At 48.5% G+C, this 22,345-nt stretch overlaps 1 protein-coding gene across 1 annotated transcript in view; it reads left to right on the top strand.

Moving 5' to 3' along the window:
• Paqr5 (progestin and adipoQ receptor family member 5) overlaps nucleotides 1-22,345 on the top strand; it is a 71,918-nt gene that overhangs the window by 35,279 nt on the left and 14,294 nt on the right. Inside the window, exons 2-4 of the mRNA XM_032910440.1 lie at nucleotides 4,768-4,915; nucleotides 17,985-18,112; nucleotides 21,146-21,351. Coding sequence (XP_032766331.1) covers nucleotides 4,865-4,915; nucleotides 17,985-18,112; nucleotides 21,146-21,351 — 385 coding nt within the window. The 5' untranslated portion in view covers nucleotides 4,768-4,864. The remainder of the gene's footprint in view (nucleotides 1-4,767; nucleotides 4,916-17,984; nucleotides 18,113-21,145; nucleotides 21,352-22,345) is intronic.

The raw sequence follows: 22,345 nt of genomic DNA, 5'->3' as shown, positions 1-22,345 counted from the left end.
TCTTTTGGGCCAACTTACGTGACAGTATTTAGTAGGCCTCTTAGGTTTTGTTGTTGTTGTTGTGATGAAGCACTGTGACCAAAAGCAATCAGGGGAGGAAAAGATTAATTTCATTTTACAACTCAAAGTCCCTCATCCAAGTCTGTCAGAACAGGATCCACACAGGGCAGGAACCTGGAGGCAGAAGCCGATGCAGAGGCCACGGAAAGGCGCTGCCTACTGAGTTTTTCTCCGTGGCTTGCTCAGCCTGTTTTCTTATAGCTCCCAGGATGACACTTCCCACAGTGAGCTGGGCCCTTCTTATCATCAGTTAGAAAAAAAATGCACAACAAGTTTGCCTGCAGGCCAATCTGGTGGGGGCATTTTTCTCAATTTAGTTGCTGTCTTCCAAAATAACCCTAGCTTCTGTCAAGTTGGCCTAAACCTAGCCAGCATAGTAGAGTATAAAGTCTTCAGCTACAACCTTTCAGGTATTGGATATTCCAGCTGAAGTTTGTCTTCTAGGGTTGGGACCTGCAAGAGCAGAACATCTGTCATGAGGTGAATGAAGTCCCCAAGTTCAGTTTTACTTCTTACTAAGTTTTGGATGCCCTTGAATTTGAGTCCTAACGTGAAGCCTCCTGGTTATGATTTTATTCTCATGAATTTTTTTTCAGGCTATTTTTAGAACAACTCCACAAGTCCTGTGGATATATTACTTACTTTTTTGAGATAGTGTCTCACATCCCAGGCTGTCCTGAAACTCTCTGTGTAGCCAAGCATGATCTTGAATTTATCTTTCTGACTCTGCCTCCTGAGTGCTAGGGTTACAAGTGTGTACTAAGTAGTAGACATGTTTTATGTTGTGCTCAGGATCAAGCCCAGAGCTTTGTGCGTGCTAAGCAAAGCACTCTACCAACTGAGAAACATGGCCAGCCCTTCTGTTGTAAAAACCACGAAAACTCCAGCAAGATGAAGTTTTATAGGAAACACTAATAAGCTGTTGTCTTTCTGATGTGTTTGGATTTTATCTTAGAAATTATGATGGTTAACTTTAATTGTCAACTTGACACAACCTTGAGAGCCCTAATGAGGGATTGTATACATTGGGTTGGCCTTCGAGCACGTTCGTGTAAAATTATCTTAAATTAATTGATGCAGGAAAATCAAGCCACTGTGGGTGACACCATTCCCTAGGCAGGCGTTCCTGAATTGCCTAAGAGTGAAGAAAGTGAGCTGAGCCTGAAGAAGTAAGTTTCACAGATGCGAGAAACAAAGCTGTAAGAACGAAGTTCTGGGAATACAGGAGCAAGGTCTTGGTGATCAGAGTGACCAGGCTTAATGGAAACCAGCCAAAACAAAAACAACTGTTCCCCCTACCCCTCCCTGAGGTAGATTCCAAGAACGACCACAAGATGTCATCCTGACCCTGCCTGACCACTCAGTTCCTCCCCCACCCCCTTCTAAGGGACGTGCCAACTTAGCCCTTTCCCAAGGATTCTCCAAGGCCAGGTGTAGGGCTGGATGAGGAAAGTGACCAACTGAACAGCCCCTTGAGCAGGCCAGTCAGTACCTGACCAGATCCTTTGTCCTGTGTACCACCAATGAGAATGGGCCAGTTAACCCTGTTGCTGAAGTCTGCCCTCTGTAAGGAATAAAAGTTGTGTGCTTTTTGGGTTCGGGGTTGCCTCTCCCTGCGTGGATGAGCAACCCCACATACGTGGATTAAAGACCTTATACCCTCATGCTATTGCAGCGGTCACTTTGTCAATCTGTGCTCTGTGGGTTGCGCTCCTGAGGTAAGGCCACTATGGGGTCTTATAACAAACCCAATCAATTGAGCATGCATTCATTTCTCTGTTCTTGACTGTGGATACAATGTGACCAGCTCTCTCAAACTCCTGCCACTGTCTTCCTTGCAGTGATGGGCCATAGCCTGGGAATTTTAGCTAAAATAATCCCTTTGCCCCTAAGTTGCCTTCCTACCACAGTGTTTGTATCCCAGCAACAGAATTAAAAGTTGAAGGGAAGCCCTTGAGCAAGCTTGTCTCTTGACACAGCAACCCAAGCTGCAATGTTGGTGATCCTGAAAATTGCAGTCTGGTTTTTCTAGGGTCTGTGAAATGAAGAGCCTGTTTCCCAGCAGGTAGAGTTAAAAGGATCAGGGAGTTCATTTCAGGCTCAGTGATGTCTGAAAAGCTGAAGATCGGCCGTGTGCTGCGACTTCCTGACATCAGCCACTGGTCTTTTGCAATTGTTGACAAACATAAAGACGGACGATTTAGATGTGGGCTAACGACCTTGTCTTAGGAGAGGCTTCATTACCTTGGATGCTGTAAGAATATAACAGCAGAAGCCTAGCACTTTTGAAACAGGTCGGTCAAGTTCTGTCTTATCTAGGATTTGGCTCCAGCTTGCTGAGTTGGCAGGAGTGGCTCCATACTTGCCATCTAGACCACACACATCATGCCCATCATCTCCCAGTGCTCAGGAGAAATTCTGTCTTGGTGCTTTGTGCTAGGATGTATTCCCTTTGGTTATAGCCAATTCTCTTATATGTGTGTGCATGTGTAGGTCAGAGGTTGTCACATATCGAATTGCCCTCCTTTCGTGTGTGTGTGTGTGTGTGTGTGTGTGTGTGTGTGTGTGTGTGTGTGTGTGTGTCCAGTCAGCCACAGAGGTCTCAGGAGGAACGTGACTGGTGATTCAGGGAGGTTTTGGAAAGGTCCCCAGGCCCTCAGAGGCAGGGAGGCTTCCCCTCTTGCTGGGGACATGAGGAAGGATCTGAGGCAGCTCAGGTCCAGGGGTGACTGCAGAGAGAAGGCCCACGCTGTGCCCAGGCCCTAGCTTTGCGTGTGTCTGTGTCTCGGGCTGTCCGAGAGCTTTAGCTGTCTGCAGTTCGCATTGCTCACAGTTGCTGAACAGTCTTAACCCCGTGTTTGATCAGATTCACTGTTTACTCCAAGTTGCTCTGCCTCCAAGAAGCTCCTTGCTCTTTGCTGGCCTGGTTTTTGGGTGACAGAGCTGTGTGGTCAGCCCCCTGGAAGAGCCAATTCTTCCTCGAACTAGAGCATAAGTCCTTGCCCCCTTTCAGTTTTTTATTAAAATGTGTTTAGCTTATTTATTGTTCGTGTGTGTGTGTGTGTGTGTGTGTTGTGTGTGTGTGTGTGTGTGTGTCTGTGTGTGCTTGTGCAAGCGTATGTGTAAGTGCACAGACACCGCAGCAGAAGACTAGGGACAGAGGACAACCTCTCTCTCTCTCTCTCTCTCTCTCTCTCTCTTCTCTCTTTCTTCTTCTTCTTCTTCTTCTTCTTCCTCTTCTTCTTCTTCTTCCTCCTCTTCCTCCTCCTCCTTCTCCTTCTCCTTCTTCTTCCTTCCTCCTCCTCCTCCTCCTCTCCTCCTCCTCCTCCTCCTCCTCCTCCTCCTCCTCCTCCTCCTCCTCCTCCCTTTTCCTCCCATTAGGGTCCTGGGAATGGAACTTGAGGCAAACTTAGTCACTGAACCTTCATCCCCACCCCCCACCCCTACTGTCTACTTATGTCTCCTAGGGTGGCGCAGGTCTGAGAGTCTCTGCCTCCCTCAGACCAGTAGAGTGCTCCGCCTCAGCTCTTGCTAGTTCAGCAACTCTGGGGAAAGTCATTTACAGCTCGTCCCTCAGAGGGGAGTAGGTGTCCTCCGGTCCTTCACAGCCCTTCCGTTTTCTATTGCAGTCTCCGTTCGTTCTGCTATAATAAATACCTTAGATCAGGTAGTTTATAAACAGTGAAAATGTATTGCTTCCAGTTCTAGAGACTAAGCAGTGCATGCCGAGACTATCCACAGATGGCTCCTTCTCCTCCCCGCCCCCACCCCACCCCCCCAGGGTCAAGAAAGCTCCTTCAGGCCTCTTTTATGGAAAGGGTACCAATCCCATTCATAAGAGTGGGGCCCTCTTGACCCCATTACCTTCCGAAGGCCTTACTTCAAACCATGCTGGGGATTAAATTCTAGCATACAGGGTTTGGAGGCCGGAAACTTCACGTCTTAGTAATCAGCCATGGGAGGGTCTATTTGTTTGCCAGCTGGCACTCTCGGAGTGAGGGATGAAATAGTCTGAATCACTGCTTTTTAAGAAATCTTTGCACACCCCTTGGATCACAGCACTCAGGAGGCAGAGGCAGAGGCAGGCAGATCTCTGTGGGTTCAAGGCCAGACTAGTTTACAAAAGCCAACTCTGGAGCTGGAGATGGCTCAGAGGTTAAGAGTACTCACTGCTCTACCAGAGGTCCTGAGTTCAAATCCCAGCAACCACATGGTGGCTTACAACCATCTGTAATGGAACGATGCTCTCTTCTGGTGTGTCTGAAGACAGCAACAATATATATATATATATATATGTTATATATGTTTAAAAAAAAAAAGCTGGTTCCAGAACAGCTAGGGATATTACATAGAAATCTTATCTCAAACCCCTCCTCCACTCCAAAAAAAAAAAAAAAAAAAAAAAAAGACAGGGGCTCAAGTAGCCCAGGATGGCCAGGAGTTAAGGATGACCTTGAACTCTTGCCTCTACCTCAGGATTAATGGCATGTGCCAGCATGCCTGTCTGATGCAGTGCTATGGACTGAATCCAAGGCCTCACATGTCAGACAAGCACTCTACTGAGCTGCGTTCCCCATGGGGATCTCGGGAATCTTTGTTTATTCTTGCTATCATTCTGAAAATGTCCAACAGTTGAGCCACCAGAACTGTCTCCAGTTGAAGTTAGGTGGAGTCTAACCCGATTTCTTCTTGTTTGTCCTCTTTCAGGGAGGCTACCTTGATATCCCTGGTATGTCAGAAGCCTGAGTGAGCCCTGCTGCAAGGCCGAAGTGACCTCAGCTGCCCTCCCCCGCCTGGTGTCGAGATGCTGAGCCTGAAGCTCCCCAGGCTGTTCCGCATAGACCAGGTGCCACAGGTGAGTGCTTTCCTTCCGGCCGACTTCCGGGTCTGCAGTCGATATGTCCCTGCAGTGTGGGACTTCAGGCTTTCACAGGCCCCTTCTCTCCAAGGTGCCCTTCCGAACCTCCTGCAGGACCCAGCACCGCTTGCCCCACCCATGCACCAGGCTGGCAAAGTGTAGCCCTTCAGTGCAACATCATGCTGCATCAGGAAACAAAGCCATTAGAGAGCAGAGAGTTGGGCTAGCCGGGGGAAGTGGTAACAGCTGCAGGGTGGGGAAAGGCTGGCTGGGGCCTCTGTGGTGCTCCAGAATAGGCCAGAGAGCAGTCACCTTAGCAGGCTCTGCACACGTGTTCTCTCTTCCCCTTACCCCCTACGCCTCTATTTTATGTGAGACAATCTAGCCTCAAACGCACAGTCCTCCTGCCTCATCCTCCCACATGTGGGTATTACAGGCTATACCATTCCCAGCTCTAACCATCACTCTTGCAGGAGGGCCAGGCCAGACCTAGGGTTAGGCAATGGAGAAGGGCTTAGTGGCTCCTGTCTCCTTTCCATGGAGCCATCCTGACACACCCAGCACTCACACACCCTGCTTCTATAAGCCCAACCTTTTGGTTGTATGCGGTGCCAAACTGGTGTTCTTCTATCTTGCCTTGTAGAGCAAATGCAAGATGGTGCCCTTGTCTCTAGGCCTGCTTTCCTTCCTACAGGACTGAGTGTCCATGCTGGTTTGTGCTGGTTTGATTTTTCCTATAAAGATGAGAGCCCCTTCTGCTCAGCTGATTGTCACACAGTGATGTCTTAAGGTCCCTAACCAAGCTCAGTATCACCAATGGGACACTGAGTAGAGACCTGCCAGGCTCTGATCTGAAGCTCTCCAGCTAGGTGATGCCAGGGAGATGGTGCTGGGCAGAATCCTGGGCAGTACAGAGCTGTTGTGGGGCAAGATGAGGAACGCAGAAAGTTCTAAAGAAAGTCACCATGCATAGGCCTTTGAGCAGGGCCCTGCCTCTGGTCTCACAGGGATGTCCACTCTCCACTCTGCCCACACATCAGTGGGTGTGACTACTGGGAACATAGTGTGAGTCTTGGATTTATTCACTCATGACCTTTTTATTGACTTCTTCCTGTGTGCAAGGTGTTTCTCTACAGGAATCAGAGAGGACGTGGGCATTTCTGTCCTTACTAGGTCCCTCTGAGGTTCACAGGAATCTCGAACATGCACAAGTACTTTGTAAAGCAGCTCAGAGGAAAGATTCGTCACTTCTGTCACAGGGGAGGAAAGGGTCAGGAAAGAGACTGGGGCTGGGGAAATAACTGGTGCTCAGGTGTTTGCTGTAAAAGCCTGAGGACCTGAGTTCAAATCTCAGAACCCAAATAAGAAGCTGGTAAGGGGGTTGGGGATTTGGCTCAGTGGTAGAGCGCTTGCCTAGCAACCGCAAGGCCCTGGGTTCGGTCCCCAGCTCTGAAAAAAAGAAAAAAAAAAAAAAAAAAAAAAAAAAAAAGCTGGTAAGTGCTTGTAAACCCAGCACTTGGGAGAGACAGGAATGGATCCGTGGGGATCACTAGCCAGTCACCCTAACCTTGCCTGCAAGCCCCACCCGGGTCAATGAGAGACTCTCAAAAGTCAAGATGGATGGCACCTGAGAAAGAACCACACTGGAGAGGATTCTCTGGCTTCCACACACATGTCCACACTTACGCGTGCAAACACACACACACAAAACAAATACGTGTAATAAAATGTTAACTGCCTCATAGAGAAGCTAGTTTTGAGCCACTTCCTGGTGATGCACTCCAGGCCCGCCGAGTTTGTTAGCATTTGAGTCTTCTCTTCCTTCGCCTGTCAACCCTTCCTGTCGTGTGTAAACTGTGCCTTGTGTAAACAGCTTGGAGTTGGAGCGTTAGCTTGGTGGCTCGTGTCTTTCCCCTACTCTGTTTGTTCTGCTCATGAGTCTAGTGGGGTGCTACAGAGGGATTTGTGTTTGCTTCAGCTGTCCTGTGTGAATGTGTCTGTCCCCTCTGCCTTCCAGTCCAGTCATTTGGGGCGAAGGGTCACGTTCTTTCTTTTCACTCTTTTGCTTCTAGACATGCTCTGCAGCTACTAGCTCAGAGGTCACTTCAACTGTTTTCACTTTGTTTTGTTTTCGAGACAGGGTTTCACTGGCTATCCTGGAACTTGCTTTGTAGACCAGACTGGCTTTGAACTCGGAAATTTGCCTGCCTCTGGAGTGTTAGGATTTGAGGCATGTGCCGCCACCACCTAGCTCACTCCAACTGTTTTACTATGAACAGCTAACTGTACAAGGCACAAGAGAGTAGCCAAGCAGACGTTTAAAGTTACTCAGGATTGGCTGGGAATGTAGCTCAATTGATAAGAGTATTTATCTAGAATAAAAGTCCCAGGTTCAAGTCCCAGTTACTGCATGCCGGTAATCTCAGCACTCATGAACTAGAAGCAGGAGGATCAGAAGTCCATGATCGTCTTTGGCTACAGAGTGAATTTGAGGTCAGACTGGGCTATGTGACACACCCTGTCTCAAACAAGTTAACCCAGATACCTCAGTGACTCAAAGTGTCAAAGACTGCTTTCACTTCAAGTTAGACAGCAGACACTCCTAGCTGCACCATCTGGAACAGGTGGCCTCCAGGGTCACCACAGAGGGGAAGAGAAAGGACAGCATCTTCAGTTGGATTTCCCAGAAACAAACTCTGAGTTAGAAAACGGCATGCGTTAACTGGGGATCATTCTCAGGAACAGCACTGTGAAAAGTGAGGATGGCACGATGTGGGAGGAGCCGTGGCAGGAGGGGGGGGTGGCAGGAGGGGGGGGCACATCATCAAAGGCTTTTCCCACCACACAAAGCCATCACATGATCATCATACAAGGGCTGTGCTGTGGGTCTTGCCGTGGCCTCGCTGTGAACCCCGCCTTCCAGAACTGTCCCGAATGTAAAAAGATAGGCCAGGACCTTGAATTCTTGGTGGATGGGGGTGGGTTGACCTCAAGAAGGGACCATCATGAAGGCAAGATTGTGCCCTTTGACCCAAAACAATTTCCCAAAAGACTGGAGCTGGCTGAGTTCTGTCCTGTGGAAATATCACTTGACAACCCAAGCTCAGTCCCCAGGACTCAAATGGTAGAAGGCAAACACGAGCTCCTGCTAGTTGTCCTCTGATCACTACACACACACACACACACACACACACACACACACACACACACACACACACACACACACACACACAGACACACAGACACACACACAGACACACACACACAGACACACACACACACACACACACACACACACAGACACACACACACAGACACACACACACACAGACACACACACACACACAGACACACCTCACACAGACACACACACAGACACACACAGACACACACACTCACACAGACACACACACAGACACACACACACAGACACACACACACACACACACACACACAGACACACACACAGACACACACACAGACACACACTCACACAGACACACACACAGAGTAAATAAACAGACTTTTAAAATGTGAATAAAAGTCCACTGCAATTTCAAGGCAACACACTGCGTTGAACTGTCCTGGCCTAAAAAGAGCATCCTGTTAATAGTCACCTGACTCTGACCGGACTCCACACAAGTCTAAGACATAGGAAACACACGGGGAGTTGGTGACTGCTCACTATTCTTACCATGCCTGACTTCTCCCACCGGAAGACAGCCACTTTGAACAATTGTGCAAATGTATCTTGCCAAGAACTTTCTTCTTAAACCAGATTAGCCTCAAACTCAGACTTGCAGTGATCCTCCTCCTGCTGCCTCCTAAGTGCTGGGATTTCGATCATGCACCACCACACCTAACTGTGACTCCATTCCCCCCTGCCCTCTTAAAAATATACTTTTTTGAGATTTTGCATTTTTTTATTGGGAGATATGGGTGTTTAGCTCTAAGCAGTGCCCACAGAGACCAGTAGAGGGCATCAAGCCTCCTAGAACTAGGTTGTGAGTCACCGTGTTGGGAACTGAACCACTGAGCCATCTCTACAAACCCTTGTGACTCCATTTCCGACCCTATTCTTGCTGCTGCCCCTCCCTTAAGATGCTCTGTTTCTGAGTGTGCATACTTGAGCTGGATGTCCCTGAGGAAGGCTTTGTGCTCGCCCCTGGGAACTGCCAAGCCTGGAGCTTTTCGTGTTTGAGACATCTTGGTTCTCAGAGACAGTATAGATTTTGAACAAAAACCCATATACAGACAATCAGAAGGCTCTGAATTCTGAATTCTTGGGAGGTTTTTGTTGTTTGTTTTGAGACAGGATCATCTCTCCACATAGCTCCAGCTGTCCAGGAAATCACTATGTAGACCAAACTAGCCTCAAACTCACAGAGATCTATCTGCCTCTTCCTTCTCAGTGCTGGGATTAAAGGTGTGAATTGCCACACCCAGCTGAGATTATTTTTATACCCAGCTGAGATTTTTCTTTAATCTTCCTTGGTTTCCAGTAACTCTCTTTATTGCAGTCTACCAACTGAGCTACACCCTTAGCCAAAAATGTCTATTTTTAAAATTCTTTATAAAGTGAAGTAGTTCAACCTAATTTGGAAAGGGAGTTGAGATAGGTTCTTGCTGTGTAAAATAGGTTCTTGCTGTGTAGCCAATCATAGATACATGTAGATATATTTTTAAAAGCTTTGGCTAACAATAGCCTATAACAAATATCAGTAGAGAACTCAAACTCATAATTAATATAATTTCCCACCACAGACCAAATTGGAGATCTCTTGTTTCACTGATTCTTTCTAATCATATGTATCTTATCTAAATGAAATCCACATGTTCTCTTTTCTTAGCTTCTCATTGGGTGAAATGAACACAGTTTAAGGTCTAATTGGCTACATGTTTCAGGAAGTTATCTCATCCTGGAATCATTTAGAGAATAAGCGACACACTTCTGAACTGCTTCAACAACAACAAAAAAAGCTTTCAGGGGCTGGAGATATGGCTGAGTGTGTATGCACGCATGGATACTCTTGCAGAGGACCCAGGTTTGATTCCCAGTCCATGCTATCTTGCAGCTGTCTGTAACACCAGTTCCAAGGGGCCTGAGGCCCTCTTCTGGCCTCCACAGGCACTGTGTGCACTTGACATTACATGCAAGCAAAACATCCACACATGAAATAAAAATAAATCTGGAAGAAAAAAAAAAGCTAACAACTGCAGCAAGCAACTCAAAACATGTGCACCCTGTCTGGCTTGGGATTTTTGTCAAATTCTGGCCTTTATTGGCGTCCTTCTACTTCCTTAACCAGTTCTTACAAATTTGGTGGCTTAAGTAAAAGAGGCCCAGGGGTCTAGGCTCACACACAGAAGACCCCAGTTTCCATACCTAGCACTGAAGAAACAAAACAAATGGTAGCATATCAGTAATTATTATCTTCTAGCCCTATGCACTAAACGTGTGGCATGGGTTGATGGCCAGAATCCCAGTTAAAAATGACGTGGGGAGAAAACCTCCTACTTACTCTTCCCACTCCTTGGCTCCTGACCCACTCTCTCCATCTTGAAATCCAGCAACCTTGCATCACTCTGACCTTTCCACCTGCAAACCTCTCCCTAGACATCCTCCTGGTCTCTGTCTTTTCCCTATGCTGGCCTTTCACGTCCCTGTGTGTTTGTGTTAGGTAACAGTCTTGTTTGTTTGTTTTGTCTTGAGACAGGGTTTCTCTGTGTAGCCCTGGTATTTTGGAACTAGCTCTGTAAACCAGGCTGGCCTCAAACTCAGAGGTCCAGTTGCCTCTGCTCCCAAGTGCTGGGACTAAAAGTATGCACCACTGAGGCTAAGCTTAGGTAGTCTTCACTGCACCTGATGTGAACAGTTTAAAAGAAGGAAGGATTGTGGTACAGCAGCTAACAGCACAGCAGCCAAGAAGCAGAGACAAAGGACACAGGAAGGGATCAAGACAAGGTAGAGTTCCCATAGCACACCTTCACCGATCAACTTCCTCTAACCAGGCCACACCACCTGCTTTTCAGCATCTCTCATAAAGCTCAAAGCACACATCCATGAGGATATGTCTAGGTCAGAACCCTCAGGATCCAGTCATTTCCCAAAGGCCCATCAGTGGCAGCCATGCCCCTAGTACATGATCTTGTGGGGGTATTTTCGACTCAAACCATAAACCCTACCCTCGTCCATCTTGTCGCTCTTCCTTAAAGGCAACATTCTCGTCTGAGATAAACCAGACTCTGGGCACAGAGGTAGCAGCTGGGTTGCAAGGACAGAGGCATCAGCATCTGCCAGAAAGCTTGTTAGCCATCAGCCTCTCCTCCTGGCCCACTGGGGCAGCCTTGTAATTCCAGTTCTCTAGAGGCAGAAGCAGGAGGATCAGGAGTTAGGGACCAGTATCAACTATGTAATGAGCTCAAGTTAAGCCTGGGCTCATACATGTGTCCCAGATAATAATACATAAATAATTACGGACTCTCATACAAGCCACCCAAGTGCAGTGACGCCCTTGAGTGATCTGACAAAGAGCAGGTTAGAGAGTGAACTGACAAACCATGGAGGAAACCCCGAGAACTAAATCCCATTGGCTATTTCTTCTTAGCTCTGAGTACCACAAGACCAAGATCAAGATGAGGGCAGGCTGTTCCTCTGGGGCCTCCCTCTTGTAGCCATTGGGGTCCACATGTGGGAACTCCGTCAATCCAGGCTTCCTCTTCTGAGAGTTACCAGCCGTATTGGATAACAGCCCGCTCTAATGGCTTAATTTTAAGTGTTATCCTCATGGGGAGACCGTGTTGCCAGGGCTGGGGGTGTAGCTCAGCAAGAACTTGTGCCTAGAATGTATGAAGCCCTAGGTTTGATCGCCATCAGAGAATAGTAGTACACTCCTATAATTTCAGTACGTAGGAAGTGGGGGCAGAAGGATCCGAAGTCCAAGGTCATCCTTAGGTACATGGGGAGTTCGAGGCCGGCTTCAAATACAGCGTGTTGGGGTGGTAGTATTTCAATGTATAAATTTGAGGGGAGACATAATTCTGTCCTTCATGACACTTGAAGAAACTGAGGCTCAGGGTAGGGCAGGAGTGTCCTGTACCCCAGGGAAAGGGATGCCAGTTGTACCTCTCAATAGTGTCCTGCTTAGCAGTGTGCGGGAGGGTGCATCATGGCGGGAAGTGGAGGACTGAGGCTTGTAGATTTCAACCTGACTCCTGTGGCCGCTGGGAGCAGGGAAAGATGCTGCCGCCGCCACTGCCTCCGTCATGAGGACAATCAAGGACTCCTCTTTACAAGGTGGCTGTGAAGATTCTGACATTTGGACAGGAAGTGAAGAGTACACGCTAGAAGCCAGCTGCCCCCGCTTGCTTTCCTACTCCACTCTTCCTTCTTCCCTTTTCTGACCATCAAAATCTGTTCCTTACCACAGGCCAGAGACCCTCATTTATTTCCCCTTGGGTGATTTGCAATTTAATAGCCAGAAAAACCGAAGGGTGGAGTTTCAGGCTTCAGCTGGCCAGCACACTGGGGTCTTGGGGAACCTTCTGTGGCCCTGAGCCTGCCTGGCTGCTTTTGCCCTTCCACCCCAGGTGCCTGGAGGTTCTCACTCCTAATAGGCTGCACGCAACTCCGGTTCATTTCTCTCTAAATTGCCCATTCTGCTACAGTAGATGCAAAGTAGAACACTAAGAAATGCGTCTGCTGTGCAAATAAGCAGGAGCCTGCTAACTCGGAGGGAGTTGGGGGTGGAGGGAAGGGGGAGCATCGCTGGAAATGAAGCCAGGCTTCGGAGTAGTGAGGAGATGGTTGTAATTTGCCACTGGGGATCAAACCGAGCTTGGAATACAAAATTGTTTTCAAATGTTCTCTTTGCCGTTTTGATGTATATAACTCGTGTTCTGTGAAGATCGACTCCACGCGGAGTGCTTTGCTGAGGCTGGGATGCCATGGGGGAGGGGGAGGCCTTCTTATGCTCAAAGCTGCTGGAGCAGGAGCTCACCTGAGTGAGTGCTAGCAATTCTGTTCAATAAACAGATTCAGTCTGGGGAGGGCAGGGATGGATCTGGGGAGGGCAGGGATGGATCTGTTGTTGTGTTATCTTAAGTGAAAGCCGTTTCTGTCTTGGGCCACAGAGAGCTGTTGTCTTCTTCTATCCTCTACCCACCTGCCACGGCCTCTCAGGAGGATATATACCTGATATCCTGCCCCTACCACATGCATGATGTTGGGCTTGTCATGCATGTAAAGGTCAAAATAGCAGGACATGTAGAATCGGGACCCAACCCTGGTTTCTGTGGCAAAGACCTCTTCTCCTACCCTCAGATCTGGGACCAGATCGTCCTCCTCCTTCTCCTCCTCTTCCTCCCTTTCTTCTTTCTTCTCTTCTTCCTCTTCCTCTTCCTTTCTCTTCTTCCTCCCCTTCCTCCTCCTTTTCTTCCTTTTTCTCCTCCTCTACTTCCTCCTCCTCTTCCTCCCTTTAGCCATGTAGCCCAGGCTGGCCTTGAAAGTCATATGTAGCCAAGAATGGCTTTTAAACTCCCGACCCCCATGCTGCCTGACCCCCATGCTGCCACCTCAAGTGCTGGGATTATTGGAACACACCACTCTGCCTGGTTTATGCCAGACTGAGGAGCAAACCCAGTGTTTTGTGCTTGCTAAGCAAGCTCTCCACCCACTGAGCCACGCCCCCAGCCCTGGGACCAGATTCTCAAATGTGATTGACAGAAGCAACCTCCCTGCTCTTCCCTTTAGGCTTCTGTCTGTCTGCACCTGTGCTGGCCAGAAGGCCGGGACCCACAGAGAGGAGTATGCTCGTTGCTTGCATGCTCCTCGCCTGGGCAGTTTGTGAGTGACCTTTTCTGGGCAGCCAAAGGCCTAATCCTTGATTTCACCTGCCTCTCTACCAGATAAGGCCATCACTCTAGCTTGTATTCAGCAAGAATCTTGTCAGGTTGGTTCAGCCAGGATCTCAGAGATTTTCCAACCACCAGTCCTCAGTCCGCTCCTTGGTTCTAGACTCCCACTTGCCTATGTCACAGTGGTCCTGAGTAAAGTCTTTACTGCTGTGGGTTATCCAGTAATTTAAAGCAAGGATCTGCCTAGCTAATTCACACAAAGGAGCAAACCATTGGTTATAAACACTCATTTCTGGAGTCTGCGTTTTAATAAGCAACCAATATTTTAGCTCACTTGAAAACTTTTAAAAGGTTTATTTACTTTATGTGTTTATGTGTTTGAGCATTTTACTTTACTTGCATATATACATATACATATACAACACATACACACACACACACACACACACACACACACACACATCTGTAAGCCAGCCAGCCCCAATTAAATGTTGGGAGATCTATCTATCTATCTATCTATCTATCTATCTATCTATCTATCTATCTATCTATCTAATCTCACATTCATGCAATACCCAAAAAGCCCAGAAGAGGGTGCTAGATCACCGAGAACTGGAGTTAACAGTTTTGAGTTGGCTTGTGGATACTAAGACCTGAACCTAGGTCCTCTCTGCAAGAGCGAAGAGCTCTTAATTCTGATACATCTTCCCAATCCCCACCCCAACCCTGACTGGGAAAAACAAACACTTGGAATGTAGTGTTATGGTTCGTATATGCTCAGCCCAGGGAATGGCACTCTTAGAAGGTGTGGCTCTGTTGGAATGGGTGTGACCTTGTTGGAGTAGGCGTCTCACTGTGGGTGTGGGCTTTAAGACCCTCATCCTAGCTGCCTGGAAAGCGTCTTCCACTAGCAGTCTTCAGATGAAGATGTAGAACTCTCAGCTCCTCCTGCACCATGCCTACCTGGATGCTGCCATGCTCCCACCTTGATGATAATAGGCTGAACCTCTGAACCTGTAAGCCAGCCCTAATTAAATGCTGTCCTTATAAGAATTACCTTGGTCAGTGTCTGTTCACAGCAGTAAAACCCTAAGACATATAGTCTTATAGCTTAGCAGGGGTGGTGCACACCGTTAATCCCAGCACTTGGGAGGCAGAGGCAGGTGGATCTCTGAGTTTGAGACCAGCGTGGTTCACTGAGAGAGTTCCAGGACAGCCAGGGATACAGAAAGAAACATGTCTCAGAAAAATCAAACCAACCAAACAAGCAAGCAAACAAATAAATAAAACTTACTAATTTCTTATATATGAGTTTACAACATGTAGTTATTCTTTGACAGTGTAGAACATATAAACAATTATCTTGATCCCTCCACCTACCACTTACCCCTCTCACTTGGGCCTGGCGCCCAAGGAAGCCAAAAGACAATGTCAAATCCCCTGGAACTAGAGTTACAAGTGATTATGAGTCACCGTGCGGGTACTGGAAAATGAACCCAGGTCTTGCCCAAGAGCAGCAAGTGCTCTTAACTGATGAACGATCTCTCCAGGCCCCATATTGTATTTCTTTATGAGACCATAAATCAACTTCTCTGTCTCCATTCCCACTGCCTAACCAGTTTACCCAGAATTGAACTTACAGTTTCCTAAAAGCTGTAGCTAAAATCAGAAAGCAACATATCTGCTGCCCTAGTTAGTTTTAACCGTCAACTTGACAGAGCCTAGAGTCATCTGAGAGGTGAATCCCAACTGAGGAAGACCAGATTTGTGGGCATGTCTGTGGAAGATTCTCTTGACTGTTAATTGATGTAGGAGGACCCTGCCCACCGTGGGCGGCACCATTCCCTGGGCAGGTGACCCTGGGCTATGTAAGAAAGCTAGCTGAGCTTGAGCCTCTGAGCAAGCTAGCTAGCAAGCAGCATTCTCCACGGTTGCTGCTGTATTTCCTGGCTGTGAAATGAGTTTCTTGATTGGAAATAATGATGTGTGGAACAGCTCAGGCCTGCCCTGAGCTCCCGCTTTGACTTCCCTCCATGGTGGACTGTGATCTGGGACTATAAAGAGCAAACCTTTCCTTTCCCAAGTTGCTTGTGGTCAGAGTATTTTATCACCTGTAGCTGTAACACCTACCATGCTGGCCACCACTGTCCCATCTCATAAGTCCCATGGTGTACCACAGGGGGCATCAGTGTGCTTCTTCTGTTTTGGAGATGAAGTCTTACTCTGTATGCCAGGTTGACCTTGAACTTATAGAGATCCTCTTGCCTCATTCTCCTAAGAGCTAAGATTTGGAACATTCCTTTTCGCTGACTTTCTTTTACAGTTCTTCAGGAATTCTTGACCAGAACAGTGAGAGGTGGGAGCAGCTGTATTGTGTACAGGGCTTTGCTGTGGGTGGAACCCAAGCTTTATACATGCTAAGCCAGTGGGGTTCTTGCAGTTTTCCCCTCCTCCCACGAGAAAGCAAAGTGGAAGTTTGAGAAAGTGTTGTGACTTGACTTCCATCATAGGGACTAAATACAGAGCACCCCTACAATAATTTGTCTGTTAGCCCACTCCTGTATAATTATTTTGTGTGTTCGTGTGTGTGTGTGTGTGTGTGTGTGTAACTCAGAGGACAACTTGCAGGAGTCAGTTCTCTTCCTTCTACCATGTGGGTTTGGGAATTGAACTCAGGTCATCAGGCTTGGCTGTAAGCATCTTTACCCACAAGCCCATCTCACTGGCTATAATTTACCTTCCAAAGGTTATGACAGTTTGAACCATTGAAATCCAATGGTTCCAGCCAAGCATAACGGCTTACACACGTAGTCTCAGCATTTTGGCTGAAGCAGGAGCCCTGGCAAGGGTTTGAGGTCAGCTGGGACAACAGAGCAAGCCTTTGTCACAAAACAAACATCAGTGGTTCTTAACCAGAATTAGATGCTGCCTCCCAGAGACCATTCCAATATTTGGAGACAGTTTGGGTTGTCACGACTTGGCATGGAGACAACCTGCCCTGATGTGGGTATATACATGTCTGGAGTGCTAGGATATGACAGGAACACATTCCACTTTTCTTCACTTGATACTACATTCTGAGGTGGGGGAGGGGGCACTTACCCGGGTGTTTTGTCAGCCATTGTGCGCATGAGTGCATGTGCCAGAGGTTGGCACTGATTATCTTCCTCATTGCTTCCCCATCTTATCTATTAGGTTTTTCGAGACATGTCTCACTATGTAGCCTTGGCTGGCTTGGAACTTGCTACCTAGACCTAGCTTTGAACTGACAGAAATCTGCCTGACTCTGCTTCCCGAGTAGTGGGATAAAAGGTGTCTGTCACCACACCCAACCTCACTGCGTTCTTTGAGGCAGGGTCTCTTATTAAACCCAGGACTCATCGATTGGGTAGAATGGTTGGCTAGTAAACCCCAGGGATCCTTCTCTCCCCACCTCTCCAGCACTGGAATACAGGTCCTCACGGCTTTCCATGTTTGATAACCTTACACTGGCGCTTGAAATCTGACCTCATGATTGCACAACAGATATCTCACCCACTGAGCCATCTCCTAGCCCTCCTGTTACCACTTTAAATGGATATAATACAATACTTCAGATAAGTCGAAACCCACCAGCCCTACCTGACCAGTCTACATTTCTCACTGGAGGTGCTGGGGGAAGAGAGAGCAGTGCTTCCCAGGAAGCCACCCTGGGGACTGTGGCTCTGTGATCCTGCTGTAGCCAGCCTCCTCTTCCCACAGTCCAGTCTTCGGCATCACAGACCTCATCATCAAAAGGCCTTTATGAAGCGCCTTGTGGATACATCATCCCACTGGCAGGGTCTCCTGCAGAGACCGCCCTTCCTGCCTCTGACATCCAGGGCAGGCTGGCTCAGGCAGACAGCATACATGCGAGCCGGCCACGAAGGCGTCTAAAGACCAGGCCATAGGCCTCAGGCAGAATACAAACACGGACTCTAGACAACATTCATGCCAAGGGTAAGTGTGGCAGCTAGGAGAGCAAAGCCAGCCAGCCCTCCCAAGGCCAGCCTGGGACTGCTGGCTTGGGACTGCTTGGAGGACAGGGGATCTTATGAGCTCCTAGAAGGATAGTGGACAAAGAAAGGGAGAGGACCAGGACAAGGAAACCTTGGAAACCGTCCGGGAAACTAGCCATGACACCCTTCCTGTTGTCTCACCTCCTTCCCCCTTCCCTGTCTTCCCTCCACAGGTGTTCCATGAGCAGGGCATCCTCTTTGGCTACCGACACCCACAGAGTTCCGCCACTGCCTGCATCCTCAGCCTCTTCCAAATGACCAATGAGACCCTCAACATCTGGACGCATTTGCTACCCTTCTGGTACCTTCCAGCCCCCTGGACAGCCCATCTTTTATTGGATCCCTGGGGACTGACTTGAAAAGCACAGCGGCTTCCAGGGAGACTTTAGAGCTAGGCCAGGGCTCCCCTGTGGGTTTAGGTGTATGTATGACAGAGGGGAAAGAAGCTGGGCCCATCCCAGACTGAGCCTCAGGCTATGGGTTGCTGTAGGATCCTAACACTGCCATTGACTGAGTAGCATTGACCTTCATCTCCCTCAGTCTTACAGGCTTTGCAGATCTTCAAGAAGTCGTTATTAAAGTGTCCCTGACTTGAGCAAGTCACTTACTCTCTCTGACCCTGGTGTTTTCTGCCTATAGAGCAGGCACGATCCTTTTCCCATTTCTTGGGGCTGCTGTGAAGACTGAGAGAAGGCGCCGGTAAAGCAAAGATACAAGAGCTGGACATTAGCTTAGTTGGCAGAGCGTGTGTAAGAAATCCTGGGTTCTCTCCCTAGCATTGCATGGAAGCCCTATGCTGTAATCCCAGCACTCTGGAGGTAGAGGCTTGGAGGACCAGAAGTTCCAGGTCATCTTCAACTACATAGTGAGTTTGAGACTAGCCTGAGCTACCTAGTGAGTTTGAGACTAGCCTGGGCTACATGAGACCTTCTCTGAAAACAATAGAAGACACAGGCATGGTTGTGAGTGCTTGTACTTGTCTAGGAAGAGCAACAAGATACCGTTGGTCACCTTTAATGGAGCCAGCTAGGTGCTAAGCTCTGGGAAGTAAGGGTGACAGACGGGGGCTCTAGGAAGGCCAGGAGGCTCCTTGCTGAAAAAGATGGAGTGAAGACCCGCTTTACACACCTTGTGCTTTTGCTTGGTCATGGAGAGGTAGGACAGGTCACATCCCCACATCATGGTGCAACTCTCCCTGAGCATCTATGGGGATTGGCTCCAGGGTCCCCTAAAGAGGCCGGAGCCTGGAAGTTCACCCTCTGTCAAGTGGCACAGTATTTACATAACTCCACATACCTTCTGATCTTTAAATCATCCCACGTTCCTTAAGATACCTGAGGCAAAGTTCTGTCAAAGGTTGTTACATTGTTCACACAATAAGGACAAGAAAAATGTCCGTATATGTTCAGGATAGATGCAGCCTCTCCCAATTGCTGGGATGCATTGGTTGAACCTGAGGAGATAGAGTCTGGACATCTGAAGAGTGGGTATCTGTCAGGCCCAGGAGGACCTTAGAGGCAGGGGGTCACTGTCCTCCTCCGACCTCTGCTGAACCAATCCTTTGAGTCTTGTTGAGAAACTGAGGTAACTGGTGGGTCCTTGAGTGTGGCAAGTGGACCTGAGTCCGTGTGGACCAGCCAGCCCAACTAGATGTCAGAAGTCAGAGTGGGGATCCAGCCACTAACAGGACGGGAGAGAGAAAACAGTCACAGTATGATCTGTAGTGAATCCTGACTGCCCTGGGGCCTAAGGTCTGGACAGTGTCAACAAGGTGCAGCGGCTCAAGAAAACCGCTAGCCGTGTTAAAGAGACTGGCAAGCCTGGCCGGGGGGTAAAGACAATTGACAAGCAAGCCCGGCAACATGAGTCTGATCTCCAAACCTATGTAAAGGCAGAAGGAAAAAAACGATTCCACAACGTCGTTGTCTGGCCTCTACATACGTGATATAACATGCATGTGTGAGTGCACATGCGTGCACACACACATACCACCACTGCCACCACATCACACTCCATATGTATAAGAATAGATACCCCCCAAAATAACATTTAAAGACGTTATGCTGAGCGTGGTGGTTTATACCTGTAATCCTAGAACTTGGGAAGTTGAGGCAGAAAGATCATGACTTTGAGGTCCAGCCTGGGCTATACACTGGGGCCCTATTTCCAAGCAGTATCAATGACAGCCTGTACCTGTGGACAAACTGAAGCCTGAAGAAGGGAACAGAGTTAGGCTGTCTCTCTGGCCCCTGGTTCTCCTCCCTGGAGCTGCTGGGGAACCTGGGTACCCTCAGAGCTTTCTCAGAAAGCCTTGAGAGTGGAGTGGCCTGTGTGCCCGGCCCTGCATTTCTCCTGTGATCTTCCTGCTGCTCATCTCCCTCAGATAGCACATCGTCTGTGCCTGAAACTCTAAGGATTCTGAACAGGTGTTCCTAGTGGAGGATGGGCCACAGCTGGCTCTCTTGTTGGCTTGGTTTAGTTTTTTGAGACAGGGTCTCATGTAGCCCAGGCTGGCCTTGAACTCTCTATAGCTCAGGATGATCTTCCTTTACTCCCATTATGTCTAAGTTTCGGCTGCTTTGAATTTTACACTACTGTGTACTGCCTGCCATTGCTGCTGTGCCTTGAGGTCCATGCTTGGCTGAGCCATCTGCATTGCTCATAGCTCCCAACACCCAGCCAGGCTCTCAGATGGCCCACTCGAAGAGCACTGGGGACAGCCTAGGAAAATCTGCATCTGGGACACCCCAAGCAAGCAGGACGAGGAATGATCTGTTGTTAATAAAAGGAAAACCTGGGAGGAACAGCAAACAGCTTATGCTAAACAGTAGGAGAAGATCACACTTGTAGCCAGAAATGCTATGTGACCCTTCTTCAGTTAACGGGATTTGTGGTGTCCCCTTCCTTGATTGATAGACATTGTGGGTAAAGGGGCCTTGCTCTCCAGTAGTGGTTTGTGGAAGGAAGGGGTTGTGTGGAGAGGACCTGCACACGGCTAGAGCCCATGCAAATAGGACCCAGAAGGACCTTCCCAACACTCAGAGCTACCACGAGAGGGGATGAGACCCTTATTCTTAGAGGTATAGAAGCTGAGACTGGAGAGTAGCCTGGGAAGGGTGCTGTTGGGAGGATTCTATACCCAAGGACTGACTTCTTACCTACTTGTCTGTCCCCAATTCACTGCTTCAAGCCAAGAAGGCACACCCTCACTGCAGCCTCTCCAGGATATGTTATCGCAGTTGAAGTGAAGAGTCATGGGACGGACGGTCTCCCAGTGGGGTGGAAGACAGAAACCAATCACGAGGGGATTGAGCGGGTGCATGTTCTGTTCTAGGTTCTTTATGTGGAGGTTCATGACTGCACTGTATATGACAGACATCCAGAATGACAGCTACTCATGGCCTATGCTCGTGTACATGTGCACCAGCTGTGTGTACCCCCTCGCATCCAGCTGCGCACACACGTTCAGCTCTATGTCCAAGAACGCCCGGCATATCTGCTATTTTCTGGACTATGGTGCGGTCAATCTCTTCAGCCTGGGTACGTGAGGCTCTGCCCTTCTGTCCCCTCCTGTCTCCCATGAGATCGATGGGCTTTTGGAAGTCGTGAGGATGTAGGAACCCTGCCTTGGGTTCTGTAAAAAGCTCGTCCATCCATGTGCTGTCTGTGGTATTCCCTGCTCTGGAGCGTCTGCCAATTCCTATGGTGTAAACGCTCCTTCTTTGCTTCCCTTCCTGTTCCCTGGTGTCCAGGTCTAAGGAGAGGCCTAGGAGCACCTCACGAAATAGTAACTCCATCACACAGATCCATGTGCTAAGGACTTAGGACTCCAGTTACTGTGATCTTACTTTAATTACGCTTCAGTAGTGGCCAGAATTAACCACAGGTTTGGAAGGACTTTGAAATGTTCCCAGTTTCGCCCTCACTGGCCACCAGGGGCTGACCCCAGCATATCAGGGCTGGCATCTGGTATACCTGGTAGAGAAAGAAGGGTCCGGTCACAAAATTGACCTAGAGGCTTAGAGGCACCAGCGCTGCAGGAGTGGAGTGAACTGCTAGCATAGCTGGCTGTTGCTGTCCCCATCCTCTCTGACTCTTTTTTTCTGACTAAGAAGCCCCTCCTCCCACTCTTCTCCTCCACAGGGCCATTCATCTGTCCCTTGGGATGCTGGTGCTGGCTTTTTCCTCCCTCCTGGCCCCACTCTAGCTGTGAGAGCTAGTCATCGTATCTGCTTTTGCAAGAATTTGTCCAGGAGGAGGCTACCCTCATCCTTCTTCCTCTTTTCTTTCACAAGTGCCCACCTGCGTGTGTCACACACACACACACACACACACACACATATACACACAAACATGCATACATGTGCACACATGTACACACAAACATGCATACATGTGCACACATGTACACACAAACATGCATACATGTGCACACATGCACACACACACACACAGAGCGAACCTTCACTGTCAGCTTAGCTCAGACCTGAAGCTTCTTAGAGCCCTGCAGCTCCGCCATGTTGCCTGGGAGGCT

This window comes from Rattus rattus, chromosome 8 (genome assembly GCF_011064425.1).
Source record: "Rattus rattus isolate New Zealand chromosome 8, Rrattus_CSIRO_v1, whole genome shotgun sequence".
Classification (NCBI taxonomy): Eukaryota; Metazoa; Chordata; class Mammalia; order Rodentia; family Muridae; genus Rattus; species Rattus rattus.
The sequence above is the reverse complement of the archived record's forward strand: the minus strand, read 5'-3'. Positions and strand labels throughout refer to the sequence as shown.